General features: G+C 40.9%; 1 protein-coding gene across 2 annotated transcripts in view; it reads right to left on the bottom strand.

Annotated features, from left to right (window-relative positions):
• Window positions 1-15,775, bottom strand: part of KMT2A (lysine methyltransferase 2A) — a 73,994-nt gene that overhangs the window by 42,618 nt on the left and 15,601 nt on the right. For both annotated transcript variants that reach the window (XM_036860568.1, XM_036860567.1), the window contains exons 2-3: window positions 5,773-5,842; window positions 141-2,794 (exon numbers count right to left, since the gene is read on the bottom strand). In XM_036860568.1, coding sequence (XP_036716463.1) covers window positions 141-2,794; window positions 5,773-5,842 — 2,724 coding nt within the window. The remainder of the gene's footprint in view (window positions 1-140; window positions 2,795-5,772; window positions 5,843-15,775) is intronic.

A 15,775-nucleotide genomic window follows, 5' to 3' on the forward strand; every position in this document is an offset into this window, starting at 1 on the left:
TCCGTAAAGGACCACTGCGAATGCCACCATCTTTTCCTGATTCCCGTAACTGGATCTAACTGAAACACTCAGCCTAAAACTTGCTCCTAGATGGGGCTCGAGAGACTGTTGATTTTAATGGGCAAGATGGAAAAGAGTACCTGTGCTTTGGGCTGGTCAGTTTGTTTAAGACTCTTACTCTTCTCAATCTTGCAGAGCTGGGCTTTGGCCTTTTTTAGGAGGCTGGCAACCCTCTTGTCAGTCATTGGAAGCTTGTCTGCCTGAGCCAACATGGAGCCTATGGAGGAAGTGGAATGTTTAACAGTGCTAGATGAAGGAGTGGAAAGGCAGAGGGTTTTCTCCTTCTCCAGGGATGGGGCAGTTGGGCCGAGGTCCAAGTTGGTTTTTTCCAGATTTCCTCTCCCTTTCTTTATAAGTATTTTGGTTTTGACAGCTGTTGTATCCCCAAGAGTCACAGAAGCAATATCAGTCCCAGAATCAAGTGATGAAGACTTCTTCCGCCCGGTTGCTTTTTTGGCAGAAGATGAAGTGGCCACATCTTCACCAACAACCTTCTCTTTGGAAACCCTACCCACAGGATACAAAGCAGAGCTACTCTGAATTTCTGATCCCTTTTTCCTTTTCTCTTTCCTGGACTCCCGCTTATTCTCTTTTTCTCTCTCCCGGTCTCTCTCTCTACTCTTGTCCTTCTCCACGCTCTTGTCAGCATCTCGCTCTTTGGACAGCTCCTCAGGGGCCTTGTCTTTATTTCTCCCTCTCTCAGTCTGAGAGCCTGGGGTAAACCAAGGGAAGAGAGGAGTGGGACTACTGGACGAAAATGGCTCTGCCGGAGCACTAGTCTGCTTCCTTGGTCTCTGGTTTTTCTCTGCAGATTCCCCAGACTGAGTCAGGGAGTGAGAAGGAAAAGTAAAAGTTGGGTTTAAGGCACTAGTGGCAAGAGGGCTAACAGAAATGCTTAACGAGGAAGAGACAGAAGACGGTGGGGTGAGAGGTGACAGCTCGGAAGTGCTAAGCCTTCCACTTCTTGTCCTCATGGAGTGAGAAGGAGATCTTGGTTCTGATCGAATAGGGCTAAACACTTTTCTTTTCCTTTTCCTGTTAGAGACTCCTGACGAAGACGTGCCAGCAGAAGTTCGATTACTAGGCAAGGTTACAGACTCAAATATCCTAGAGTGAGCCTCACTTGGAGTAAATCGTGGAGCTCTCAGAAGAGGGCTCCTTTTGTGCATATCAAACCTTGTTCCGGAATGGAGTGGCGAAAACAATCGGGCTGAAGCAGCGGTACCAGATGTAGAAAACCCGGACGCGAAGCCGACGTCCTCAGGAGTCAGTGGAGGGGGGCGGAAATTATCAAATATTGGTTTGCGAATAAGACCTTCTTTGGCATACTTTGCTGAGGAAAAGTACTGTGGCTCTGACCTAGAGTGCTTTAAAGAAGTCCACCTAAATGTCGGTTCTCGCAAAATAGATTTTCGCTTCCCTTGCATGGGAGCGGCAGAAGTAGGCAAAAATGGTGATGCTAAAGGGATGGTTGGAGGCATGAGCCAAGGTGTGTGGTCAGCGATGCTGGAGGCTGGCTGCAGTGGGGGCGGTGGAGTAAGCAGGGGTGGCGGGGGCGAGGGAGAGGTCTGCTGCTGGGGGGCACTTTGTAGGGTGGACAACTTTTTCGTCGTTCTAGATCCAAAACTTCTCTCTGACACTGAATACCTTCTGCTTCTCCTGTCATTACTATCGTTTTCTGGGGACTGGGAAATAGGCAGTGGAGTGTGAACTTCGGGGGTATCGCTCCGCTCTTCAGGAAGTACCTGAATCTCCTCAGAGGCCTGAGAATCTGTGGAGGTATCAACACTGGGGCTACTGGATCGGGAGGAGTCTGAAGACATTTGAGAGGAGTGCTGAGAAGCTGCACTTGATTTTTCGGAAGATCCACAGGACGTGGCGCCGAATCTACTATTCGGTGTAGACTCTAGTCGGGCAATTTTAATTGGAGGGTCATAATCCTCATCCTCTATGAACCGCCGAGGGGTTTTAATGATCCTCGAGGAGATGGCACTGACAACAGGCATGATGAACTGTCGGATGTTTTTGACCTGTGTCTTCACTTTTCTTCCTTGCAGCTGAGCTGCTTCTTTCTCAATTTTCTTTTGAGCCCCCTTTTTTGCCCTCTGCAAGAGCTGCTTAGCAATTGTTGCATCTGTCCTTTTAGAAGAAGGAATAATCCTAACCGGCTTAATCCTTCGAGGGCTTTGTCTGACTACTGTCTTATCTTCTTTTGTGAGTGGAGGTGTTCCTTCCTTGTCTTTCCGGACCTTCTGGGGCTTTTCCAGTTCAGAGTTAATGAGGAGACCTGAAGGGGTCTTTATCCTTTCTGTTGATGGAGGCCTTCCTCGCCGGCGTACAATCTGTACCCCCTTCCTTCCTATTTGAAGCTTCCCTGTCTTAAACTTTGACTTGAGAGGAGAGAGTTTACCTGCTCTTAATTTTTTAATCTTTGTGGCTTGCTGAAACGTAGCAGAAGGTGTTCGTTTCATTTTCTTCAGGCTATCTTCTTTGTTTCCCTTTGGTAACTCTGAAATGTCCTTTCCATGCGTTATTTTGAGTTTTACTCCAGGGAAGGTGGGAGGTCTTCCTCTCTTCTTTTCTATACTTTTAGAATCTTTCTTCTTGATCTTATCTCCAGATTTGGTCTCTGATTTATTTAGAGGGGAGAACACAGATGGGTCTGAGAGGAGAGCTGAATTTCGGTCAGAGCCACTTCTAGGTCTCCCGCGAGGTTTTCGAGGACTAGTTTTAACTGTGTATAGAAATTAAACAATGAAGAGCATATATTTAGCTTTGTAGTTTAGGTCTTAACTAAGCTGAATATAATTTAGCACAAGCCATTCTGTACTGAACTCTACCTGGGTCTAATCAGTCAATAAAACATCTTAATTGTGCTTAGTTTCTTTTCACCAAAAACCTGCCTAAAAGAAATCAAGTAAATAACATCCTACCTAAAAGAACACTTAACTACCTTTTTGATAGAAAAACTAAGATAATAAGAGGTTTTCAACTGAGCAATTAATATATAAAACTAATTTTCCTACAACTTTAGGTGAACAAGGTTTTTTCTGAATTAAAAAAAGGTGTGTTTTAAAAAAATCTGTATGACCTTTTCCATATCGTAGCCACCAAGAGTTAACATCTGAGAACACATTTATAGTAAGTCATCCCATTTTTTCAACTCAGAATTTTGGCTTTAATAAATCTGAACAAGATGCTCTTCAGTCAACAACATACCAATTTCTATAGGCTACAATAATATACCAACTTCTATAGGCAGCTCAGTTTCCTATATTTTCAATCTGCTTTGCCAAAGTAAGTTAAGAGAGTTTCATTGAAAAGAAAAACATTCATTCATGAGACATCAGAATAAGATCACTGAACTCAGTGGTAGGTGAACTAATCAGTGAAATGACATGAGATGTCCATTCATCTATTCCCCTACCTACAGGTTCTTGAACTAGTTAGTCTCAAATTACAAAAAAGATTTAACCATAATTGATGTCAAGAGCAAACTGACAATATAAATCCGATTTCTTCTATTCTAAATAAAAGGAATTTGCCAACTTATAAATCAGCTCAATTTGCTGCTTATCAAGAGACTTCAGAAAACCACTGTTGCCTAAAATTCTCTTTTTTTTTTTGTTTTTGTTTTTGGCCATGCTGCACAGCTTGTGGGATCTCAGTTCCCTGACCAGGGATTGAACCCAGGCCCCAGCACTGAAAGCAGTGAAAGCCTGGAATCCTAACCACTAGGCCACCAGGGAACTCCCTAAAATTCTTTGTATAGTCTGTACTTTCTTTTCTTTTTAAAGATGCATTCTTTTTTATTGAAGTATAATTGACATACAATATATATTAGTTCCAGGTGTACAACATAGTGATTTGATTTATATACACCACAGATTGATCACCACATATAGTCTGTACTTTCTAAATGTATTAAGAGTTGCCTCCTCTATCATATCATCTCTTCTCTCGTGACTTTTCAATGTTTTATATGACTCAACATTCTTTTGAGATTAAAACCTCCCCTAAGAGGCACCAGAAGAGATTTATGCCATTATGATGAACATTTTAGACTATGGAACCAGCTTTCTAACAGAACAGAAATCAACAAAGGTCTTATTGTTGAGCTTTCTAAATATAAATGCTTTCCTCACCAATTAACTTGAAACTTCTCTTAATAGATTAAGATTCACAAATCTGTTCTCAATATATACTAATTACAACAAAAGTAATGGACTCAAAGACAGCAGAGAAACGGTTTCATTTCTTAATAAAGTATATACAGATGGTTTAAAAAAACAAACAAACAAACAAAAACCAACATTTAAGGTACACTGACAGCCAAGAAAAAAACTTAAGAGGAAACCATCAAGAAAGGGTTGTGAATTAACAAAATAAACTCCTACCCAGAAGTACATCACAAGATTCCTTATAATCTTGGTAGACTTGAACTTGGCTACTCAAAGGCCTTTATTAATTCTGAAAACCTCTTCTATCCATCTTTTAAAAAAAGCTTTTGGTGGACAGGTAGAAAAAGCAGAATAGAGAAGAGTCCTGCTCTGCTGCTAACGTCCATAATCCACAACACATTCAAAGAACTCACAAATCAGTCAGAAGTAACTGCTCATCATGTCTTTTCTGGGCCTCATTTTATTATCTATAAATGAAGGGTCAGACCAGACAATCTCTAACATCACCTGATATGAAGTTTTAAGATTTCATCACATCTTAAAGAGAATATTGCTACTGTCTAAATGGCATAGATACTGGAATACTACTGACTAAGTCCTCTCAACTAGAATGGCAATACCACCACCACTTGGGAAAGGAAAAACTGTCAACTTATGTGTTTGAGTTAGATTACTATATAATATATGATGACTCAAATGAAATGCAAATGCTAACAAACATCACAAACTATGTCAACATCAAGGACCAAAAGCACAGCTAACAACATCATATTTAACTAGACTGTCTATGCACATAAAATCAAAGACAACCATACAAGAAGTCAGAATGGCAGCACAGATGGGGAATGTTCTTTTCATCAAAAGATCTATAGCCCTCTCCTATACAGAACAGAATTCTGCAAGCCATTAAATGTTATTTCCACTGAGGATCATCTTGCAGGAGACTGCTGTTAAGTCTAGAATTTCAAGACATTCTAGATATAAAAGAACAATGACAAATATTGCTAATAAATGGAAATACCCATGTCGTTTTTATTTTCTTTATTTTAACACAGTTTTTCAAGGATCAGATAAAATAGTTTCATACAGTGCCAACATTTTGTTTTTAGCTCTTTGACAATAGTAGACCAAATTTCATCTGTAAAAAACAATGGCCAAATTATTTCCAAAGTCATATATACTGCCATACAATTCAAAATGTGTAAATCTGAGGATGCTGTTCTCAGTAGGTAACCTTCAATCTGCCTACCAGGTTTTGCAAGCATTCCATGGAAATCTAGCCCCCATGCCTCTGGTGGTTCCCACAGAGAAGCATAATCGAAGATAAACCAAGAGCGGCCTGACAGAGAAGTCCCTTAAAGAGGTCTAGCTAGCTCATAAGCCATTTCCTACTTAGTGTGAGGTAAAGGGAAGGATGCACCCAAAAAACCCCAGTATTTAAGACCACCCTTTACATGCAAAGAAGGCAAGGGGAAGTCACAGTCTCTTAACAAACAAAACGTAAAGATGCCATGCATTTAACTGGCCATACCTGAAGGAGACCTTGTGGGGCTTCGTACTCTGACTTCTTCATCTGAGCCAAAACCTAAGAACTGCTCATCCTATAACAAAGGAAAATTATTTTAAAATCAGGAAAAAAAAAAAAAACATGAATCTGAACATATCCCAAAGAAATGCCCAGAGGAGACACAAATGAATTTGGAAAATTTAGCCTCTATGTATTACTCATCATCATTCATATGGATATTATTATAAAATAACTTAATACTGAAATAAATGGACCCAGCCATATGGCTTCATTACAGACAAACAGGAGCTGTGTAGTAATTGAACAATGCATTGATAAGTTATTTTTGGTGCACAGTACATAGGGGACAGTCCTAAATTTCAAACTATAGATACAGCCCAAAACAATTAAAGAATGACTTTAATTCAAGTAAGCAAATCAGTACAATGGCAGAAATATACAGCCCCAATAAAACAAATATATCTTTTCAACAAGTAGCTAAGTCTACAGACACATAAGGAATAATCTACAATATCATAATCTCTTGCCTACTAAATATTAATAGAGACTGAAATTGCCATTATCGTCAGTTCCTTAACTCAGGAATTGACATTTAGATGTGATTTCTATACATTTGAGATCCAAAGATTCTCAACATGCATGTTATGGCATCATTTTTAAATGCCCTGTGATAAGAGACTTAATGGTGGGCAGCAGCATTTGTGAAAGGGATGATGAATTGACCACATCAATTCAAGAATGCATCCAAGAATAACTGAAGGAAGCATCTTATTTTCAGTCATACTTAGAAAAGGCAAAAACTTCTCTTTACCTCTAACTTTTAACCTGCCTTTTAAAAAAATACTAAGGATTTAACCGATTTTGAACAAACTGTCAAGAAATATGGTCTATTTAAACAACCTGATTAATAGAAATTCACTGATTCAGAAACTAAGTTTTCTACAAAGAGATGAGAAAGAATTTCAGATGCCAGAAACAAAATCCACAATAAGAACAAAATAAGGAATTATAGACAGATTTTCTTGTACCTCCAATTTATACTGATAATCCCCAAACTAAGTTCCAACAGTTAAAGCCCCCCAATTGTAGAGGGGGTCACTTCATCCTCTCGTTTGTTGGCACATGCCACCACTGAAGAGAGGGAAGAGCTTGTCTGAGGTCTCAATTTTTTTACTTATTGGAGTGTTGTAAGGAATAAATGAAATAATTTATGTAAGTTATGTAATTTATGTAAAATCATTCATAAAACTATAATGTGGTGTCCATATTGTAGTTCTTATTATTGATGTGGTTTTAGAAACTGAAGTTCTGAAGGGCCAAATGACTTGCCCAAGATCATACAGTTATTTACAAATAACTTCCTACCATAATGGCTACAATCTAAAACTATGAATAAATATTTAAAGGAATCCAATAAATCACCTACAGTACAAAATACCCTATTCTTTCAGCTACTATTAAAGTAACATGACACCCATTTTCAAATCCTTAAAGTTTCTGATTTAATTCATTCTTTCCCTGCATTATCCTTATGGAACAACTGCTAATCTATGCATTTCACAAAGACATCTGAGGATTTCCTAACACTTGCCAGGGGACTACATTGCTACATGTGTAAGTTCTATGCTCCAAGTGTTGCAATGAGAGAGTTCTAGCAACTATACATACAATAGCCAACAGGTAAAGTAACCAACAGCTGGAGTAATGAAAAATGTTTAATCTTTAAAGGAAACATAAGAGATCCACACTGCTATGTTCATGATCAGCAACCTTAGTGAGTCACTTTTCTATATTTCTAACTTTCACAATATATAACTGTACAACCCTAATTCAGTGTGCTCCAAAAGAGTACTACTGAGCTGTCAAGCAGTAATTTAACTAACTCTGCCAATGTTTAAAGTTTCCAAGTACTTTCCAAAATGACAGAAAGCATTAACTCTTTCTTTGTGGTCTTGTAGTTGGAATAAGAAAAGAATGACTTGACTTCCACCCAAGAGCTTTCTTTTCACTTCAAATATAGATTGACTTCTTGAAGCATGCTTAAAAAAATAAGCACCCATTGTTTAAATAATCCAGACAGTTTAGCCAAAAACAAAAGCCATCATTGTTATGTTAAAGAGCTCTGGTCAGCTAACTCTGAACTTCCAATTCCACGTAAGAGTCCCCCCAAATCTAAGGAAAACCAAGCTGAGAAAGCACTGGGGAAAAAAATGCTGCAAGAAGGCGCTACAAATGAAGTCCTTTTTGCCTCTCCTGTCGCTCCCATCACCCCCTTTAAACACATGGGGTTTCTGGAAGATGCAGTAAACAAGGTAACAGTGCTAGCTTCCCAGGGATTTAGGCTTGCCTAGAAATCAAAAGACTAAGTCAAAATGTCTACAAAAAAGGTAACAAGAGAAGCTGCAATTAAATCCATGTTTAGCACTATGGCATCATAAGCCTGGACAGCCGTGAAGAGAGGAAACAGGGGACCCCACACTACACAGGACAAAGTATTCCTGGAAACTGGGCCCAAACAGCCACCCACACTTTTCCTTTCACTCTGGCTTCCTCTGATGAGCACAGCACTCCAAGACAAAGTACAGGCAAGAGGCAACAAACCTATTCCTTCTGGATAATGATGTCCTTGGAGACTAGATCGTCAAGATTTTACCCTCTTCTCACCTCCAAAGATAGAAAAATATCCTTGCCAAGTTGAGCACCATAAAATACTGTTGGATCATATTTAGCTTCCAGAGATTAGGAATGCAATGAAGCTAATGTCGTTTCCCAAGTGAAAGCTAATTCTAAAATAATAAATGTGTGGAATTTCTTTATTATCCCTACCCCTATCTCTAGGGGTTATTTGAGAACTTCCAAACATAAGTTTACTAGCAAATTCTACGTTACCCATAAATATCTTAACATTTGATGATTTTTATTTTAATGGCAGAATTTTAATCCTTTAGTGGCTATTATATTTGTGATGAAGCAATAGGAATATGTTTTCCACAAGAGAATCTAAGTGAACCCAAAGTAAGTATTACAGACAATGATGTTTACAGTTAAAATGTAACGATGAAGATATTTTAGAAAAATACATGAAGTTCTGTATTTCAAGGAAATATGTGCTACTAGGACAACTCTGCAAACAAAACACTATTTCTTTTACTTGTCCATTCATTCAAAAACCATTTATATGCTACCTGTTCCCAATGCAAAGATAAGTAGTAAGACATGATCCTGCTCCCAAGAAGTATCTAAAGCAGACAGGCAGGTGCACAATCTCAGCCTTCCTTTAGAAAGCCAAAATCCCTTAAAAAATGTCAGTGAAGGATAAATTACTATGTAATTCATATTCTGGAACAAAAAACTGGCTTAAATCTTGGAATAGTTCATTCTTCCACTTGTATTAGTACTAGGTTCATGGAGAAATATTCAACAAATTTCAAAATTCTTCCAAAGGATGGCAATGTCTCTCTCCATGCCTCAGCATTGTACTAGGCACCGCTCCAGCATTAGAAATCAGAGAGAGTTTAAGTAATCGAGACCTAAATCATCTGCAGTGATTAGATGCGACACAGTTCCTAGTAATACCAGCGATCTGATAAACTTGCAACTGATAGACGTCAATGCCTTTTCCTTCCTACTCCCAACTAAAATAGATTTTAGCTCCTCCCGTAAGTTCTTGCCAATTTGGTCAGAGCAGAAATCATTCACCTGGAGTTCTTCACCTCCCAATCTAATGTGGAGGTTCCAAAGCTATTTTGAAAACTCTTCTATTAAACAAGCTTGGCCACACCTGGCCTTTGATGAATAAGGCCTAGGATGACCGCTCATACCCTTCTTTCTTTTCTAGCAAGAGACTCAGCACTTCAGAGCACTGAATTAGGTGGTAAGTACCTTAGCATTCTTCTGTCTCCAAAATGTTCAGTCTTTAGAGTTTAAAAAAAAAATCAAATTTCTTCACCTACAGAGGTTTATTGATGAATCAACTGAAAATAACATCAAAAACCATAGACAGTATCAAAAGCGCCCTGATACGTAATTGTTTGAAATTCTTTGTTTTGAAGGCTTATAATTTTTGGTATCATCATAAATGGTTCCATCATATGAGGAGGCCACAGAACTAAGAAAATTACTAGGAACTAAAGAAGACGAAGAAACATCAAGGAGGCATATTGTGCATCTCAGCAGCTCTAGTTAAAGAAGAGTTAACACTTCTCCTTTGGGAATTTATTCCAGTTAGCTATCACTTCTGCTGGCACATTTCTCTGAGTGTCTATCGCTACAAGCTCTAAAATACCAAGGGCTTGGGAATTCCCTGGTGGTCCAGTGGTTAGGACTCTGCACTTTCACTGCTAAGGGCCTGGGTTCGGTCACTGGTTGGGGAACTAAGATCCCACAAGCTGGGCAGTGTGGCCAAAAAGATAAATAAATTTAAAAAATAAAATACCAAGGTCTTAGTGTTGCATTTTAAAGACATACACACATAATCACCAGTACTTAATTAGCATAATGGATACAGAATGTGTTTACAAGTTTGTCTCCTTCTCTAGAGCATTCACTCTTTAAAGACAGGGAAAGTTTACTTATTCATTGTATTTTAGTATCTGGCACAAATTTAGAGTAATAAATGTTTGTAAAATGAAAATAAAGGAAATGCAGTACACTAATTGTTTAAAAAACATTATGTGGTAATAGCACAGTAGCAGAAAATACTGGTGGACTCAAAAGAATTAGACAATAAGATTCTTCTTTTAAGAATTCATAGGGAGGGGTCTTCCCTGGTGGCACAGTGGTTAAGAATCCGCCTGCCAGTGCAGGGGACATGGATTTGAGCCCTGGTCCAGGAAGATCCCAAGTGCCACGGAGCAACTAAGCCTGTGCACCACAACTACTGAGCCCACGTGCCACAACTACTGAAGCCCTTGCACCTAGAACCCGTGCTCCGCAACAAGAGAAGCCCGGCAATGAGAAGCCCACACACTGCAACCAAGAGTAGCCTCTGCTCGCCGCAACTAGAGAAAGCCCTGGCACAGCAACGAAGACCCAAAACAGCCAAAAATAAATAAGTTAATTAATTTTTAAAAAACACAAAAACTAATGGAATGCAGCGTGTTTCCTGCTATGCCAAAGGAATACACATGCCAGAAAAATAAATATGGAAGCACAGCAGAAAGGTGACTAACCCAGTCAAGGAGAAAGAGTCAGGAAAGCCACTGCGGAAAGGGTGAAAGCTTACTCTAACTTCTGAAGGATGGTAAATTAGGGTTGAAGGGAGATATTTCAGGCAGAGAGAATAACACATACAAAGCCACAGAGATAGAAAAGAGCATGGCATGGAGTGAAATTACAGACAGTTCATAGGGCTGAGGCCCTAGCTGATGTGGGAAAGGAGCATAAGATATTGAGGAGGAAAAAAGGCAGAGGCAGATCATGAAAGGTCTTAAATGCCTTTCTGAGTTTGAAGTTTATCTTCAAGGAAGTGTGGGCCTCATCCTGAGGGCTACAGCTCATCAGTAACACTTTCGGGCAGGAGAGAAGCATGATTAGATTTATATTTTCAAAAGATCACTATGACAGCAGTGGGGAAGTAGAGACTGCCTTTAAAACCAGAGGCAGTAAGAACAGCTATAAAATGACTGCAGTGGCAATGGGGATTAAGGAAAAGGGCAGATTCCATAGACAGTTAGGAGGCAAAATGAACAAGGTTTCAATATAAAGGGTTCAGGGGATGGAAAGAATCAGTAAAGACTTGCAGGTGTTGGGCTTAGGTTGATTAGGTTTATGGTGATATATTTATAAGATTGGGAAAAAAGAAAGAAGAGAGGTTTCTAGGAGCAGGAGGGAAATCAGTTTAGACGCTTGAATTTGAAATGTCTGTCCAAGTTGTAAGATATAATGATCTGGAGAAAACGCATCTGATTCAATGAATTTATGAATGCTGAAACTGTATGTATAAACAGTCACCCAGGGAGAGAATAGAGAAAAAGGGGATCCATGGCAGATCCCCAGGGAATACCCACACTTCATGTACAGGTGAAAGGGAAGCTAAGGGGGGAAGACAGAGATGGAATGGCCAAGGAGACAGATCATGTATCTAAGTACAGAACAGTCAAGGGAAGAATACACATCAAGGGATGGCCAAGTTGGGGAGGGACACAAAAGGATTTTGTACAGAGGATATCAAAATTGGGAGGTCACCCATGACCTTACCAAGGTCAACTTCAAGGCAGCGTTAGAGGCAGGAGGAACCAAAGCGCAGTGGGTCAAGGTGTGATTAGAAAGTGACAAAAATGGAAGTCAGTATAGACCACTCTTTTGAAAAAACTCAATTACATGGGAAAGAGACAATGGGCACAATGTAGGGAAAGATTTGCCTGGGGGGATTACTTATTTGTTTGTTTGTTTATTGGCCGCACCACACAGCATGTGGGATCTTAGTTTCCTCACAGAGTGGAGTCTTAACCACTGGACCTCCAGGGAAGTCCAGGATTACTTTTTGAGTTGAATGTGTTTAGATGCTGGAAGAGAACATAGCAGCCAGGAAGAGACTGAAAATTCTCAACAGCAAATCGCTAATAAATGGAAAAGGGATGGGGAGGAGGGGTCGGCACTGAGAGAGAATGAAGACAAAGTGCAATGGAAGGGAGTTCTCTCCTGTCAGAAAAGGGGCTAAGCATGCATTTAGTTGCAGACAAGTTGATAGGCAGGAGAAAGCTTAGAGAGTTTGCTGAAATCACAGGCAAAACTCTGTTTATATGGGCATCTGCCAGACGAGAGATACAGATTTCTTCAGATTCTCAAAGAAAAAAAAGAGGCTCACAACCTACGAAAGTTTTTTAGAACGTAGCTCTAAAGGAAATAAATCATGGACAATGGCTGATTAAGAATAAATGGCGGGCTTCCCTGGTGGCGCAGTGGTTGAGAATCTGCCTGCCAATGCAGGGGACACGGGTTCGAGCCCTGGTCTGGGAAGATCCCACATGCCACGGAGCAACTGGGCCCGTGAGCCACAATTACTGAGCCTGCGCGTCTGGAGCCTGTGCTCCGCAACAAGAGAGGCCGCGATGGTGAGAGGCCCGCGCACCGCGATGAAGAGTGGTCCCCACTTGCCGCAACTAGAGAAAGCCCTCGCACAGAAACGAAGACTCAACCCAGTCATAAATAAATAAAATAAAAGAACGTGAATTTCTTTAAAAAAAAAAAAAAAAAGAATAAATGGGGGCTTCCCTGGTGGCGCAGTGGTTAAGAATCCGCCTGCTAGTGCAGGGGACACGGGTTCGAGCCCTGGTCCGGGAAGATCCCACATGCCACGGAGCAACAAAGCCCGTGCGCCGCAACTACTGAGCCTGTGCTCTAGAGCCCGCGAGCCACAACTACTGAAGCCCATGCGCCTAGACCCCGTGCTCTGCAACAAGAGAAGCCACTGCAATGAGAAGCCCGCGCACCGCAACTAAGAGTAGCCCCCACTCACGGCAACTAGAGAAAGCCCGCTGCAGCAACGAAGACCCAACACAGCCAAATATAAATAAATAAATTAATTAATTAAAAAAAAAAAAAAAAGAATAAATGGGAGGGCTTCCCTGGTGGCGCAGGGGTTAAGAATCCGCCTGCCAGTGCAGGGGACACAGGTTCGAGCCCTGGTCTGGGAAGATCCCACATGCCGCGGAGCAACTAAGCCCGTGTGCCACAATTACTGAGCCTGCGCTCTAGAGCCCATGAGCCACAACTACTGAGCCCCTGTGCCACAACTACTGAAGCCCGCATGCCTAGAGCCCATGCTCCGCAACAAGAGAAGCCACCGCAATGAGAAGCCCACGCACCGCAACAGAGGAGCCCCGCTCGCCGCAACTAGAGAAAACCCACGTGTAGCAACGAAGACCCAATGCAGCCAAAATAAATACATTTATTTATTTATTTATTTATTTATTTTTAAAAAAGAATAAATGGGAGGGAGGGGACTTCCCTGGTGGTCCAGCGGTTAAGACTCCACGCTCCCAGGGTAGGGGGCCCGGGTTTGATCCCTGACCAGGGAACTAGATCCTGCATGCCGCAACTAAAGACCCCCACATAGATCCCGCATGCTGCAACAAAGATCCCCAGTGCCACAACTAAGACCTGGTGCAGCCAAATCAATCAATCAATCAATATTTTTAAAAAAAAAGAATAAATGGGAGGGGGTAATGGGGAGAAGTGGGAAATCAGATGCAAAAATTGATAAAAATTGATTTGGTTGGAAAGGGGTAGCCACAGCAGGGCCAAGATCAAAGACAAATAAAGTATGAGAACCTCGTTAATTCTAGGATGGTATGGTCAAAGCTCATCCAATAAACAGCAGGAGCTACCTTTGGGTCTCAAATGTAGACAAGGCATAACTTTGAAGTTTATTCTAGATACACACATATGAAATTAGAGTAGGAAAGAGACTGAATAATTGGAGACCAGATAGAAGTCTATGTGCTATCCCCACTGCCACTTCATTTTGAGCTATATGTTCAGCCAAAATTCAAATGTGACTGGCGTTCGATCACTCCAGCAAGTATTTACTGAGTGTTGCCAGGCACTGTTTTAGACTCTACACAAGTGAAGAACTGACAAAATTCCTGCCCCATGAGAAAATAACCATGTAACAAATAAAGAACGCAACGAGGGCGCGAAGGATTGATGGGGGTTACCTGTGAGGGCTGTTTTCACTAGGGTGGTCAGGAAAGGCTGCTGACCTTGGCCAACTGTGGCCCACAGTCCAAATCTGGCCTGCCACCTGGTTTGTTCAGTCCATGAACTAAGAATGGTTTTTAACATTTTTAAATGGTTAAAAAAATCCAAAGAATATTTCATGCACATGAAAGTTATATGAAATTCAAATTTCAGTGTGCATAAATAAAGTTTTATTGGCACACAGCCCCGTGTGTCATCATTTCTGTATTGTCTATGGCTGCTCCTGGACCACAACAGCAGGGGGGAGTCGTTGCGACAGAGACCATCTGGCCCTTTGCAGAAAAAAGTGGCTGAACCCGGATTTAGACCTAAATGATGAGAAAAAGACAGACATATAAAGATCTAGGTGGCATAGTATTCTAGCTAGATAGTAAATGCAAAGGCCCAGAGACAGCACGAGCGTGGCACATATGATAGACCAAAAGGCCAGTGTGGCTGTGCAGAATGAGTGAGATGAGAAGAGGCGGTGCTGGAAGCAGCAGACCTGACCAGAGGCCAGATCATGTACGGCTTTGCCAGACAGGGTAAGAAATCTGGATTTATCCAAGCAGTGGGGAGAAGGGAGATGGGGGAGAGATACCAACATGTTTAAAGTGAGGGAATAATAAGATCTGACTGATTTACACATGGAATCCACAGTTGCTGTGTGAAGAACAAACTTCACTGAGGTAAGAACACAAGCAAGGAGATAAGGGAATAGTCCAGCCAAAAGATTATAATGGGTAAGTGTGGGGTTTTGGTAGGAGAATTAATGAGAGGAAGTTGGATTTAAGGTATTTTGGAGGTAGTACAGACAGAATTTGCTGATGGGTTATTTGGAATGTGAATATAGAGAGAAATCAAGGATAACTCTCAAATTTTAGGCCTGAGCTATTGGGTAAAGGGTAGAGTCATTCTGAAACAAGGAGAAAGGAGAAAATCAAGACTTTCTGGACATGAGAAGTGTAAGGTACCTACTAAATATCCAAGTGCTTCAATGCATACCTGTTTCCTTGTCTGGGAATAGCAGTGGCTACCTCAGAGGGTGGGCAAGATTAGGTGAGATAATACATGTGAAGCACTGAGAATACTGCCTGGCCCACAACAAACACTCAATAAACGCTCATCATGCTTATTCTTATTATTATGCAAATGAAATGTCAAATAGGCAGCTGGAAATACAAGCCTGGGACTCTAAGAAGTAGTCAAGGTTTAGAGACAAAGATTTAGGAGTCCTCAGCATACAGATGAGGCCTGGATGAGGTCCCCGAGGACAAGTGCACAGATAGAGAAGGTGGCCAAAGGCAGACTCTTAGGTGACTCC

This window comes from Balaenoptera musculus, chromosome 8 (genome assembly GCF_009873245.2).
Source record: "Balaenoptera musculus isolate JJ_BM4_2016_0621 chromosome 8, mBalMus1.pri.v3, whole genome shotgun sequence".
In the NCBI taxonomy this organism is placed as follows: Eukaryota; Metazoa; Chordata; class Mammalia; order Artiodactyla; family Balaenopteridae; genus Balaenoptera; species Balaenoptera musculus.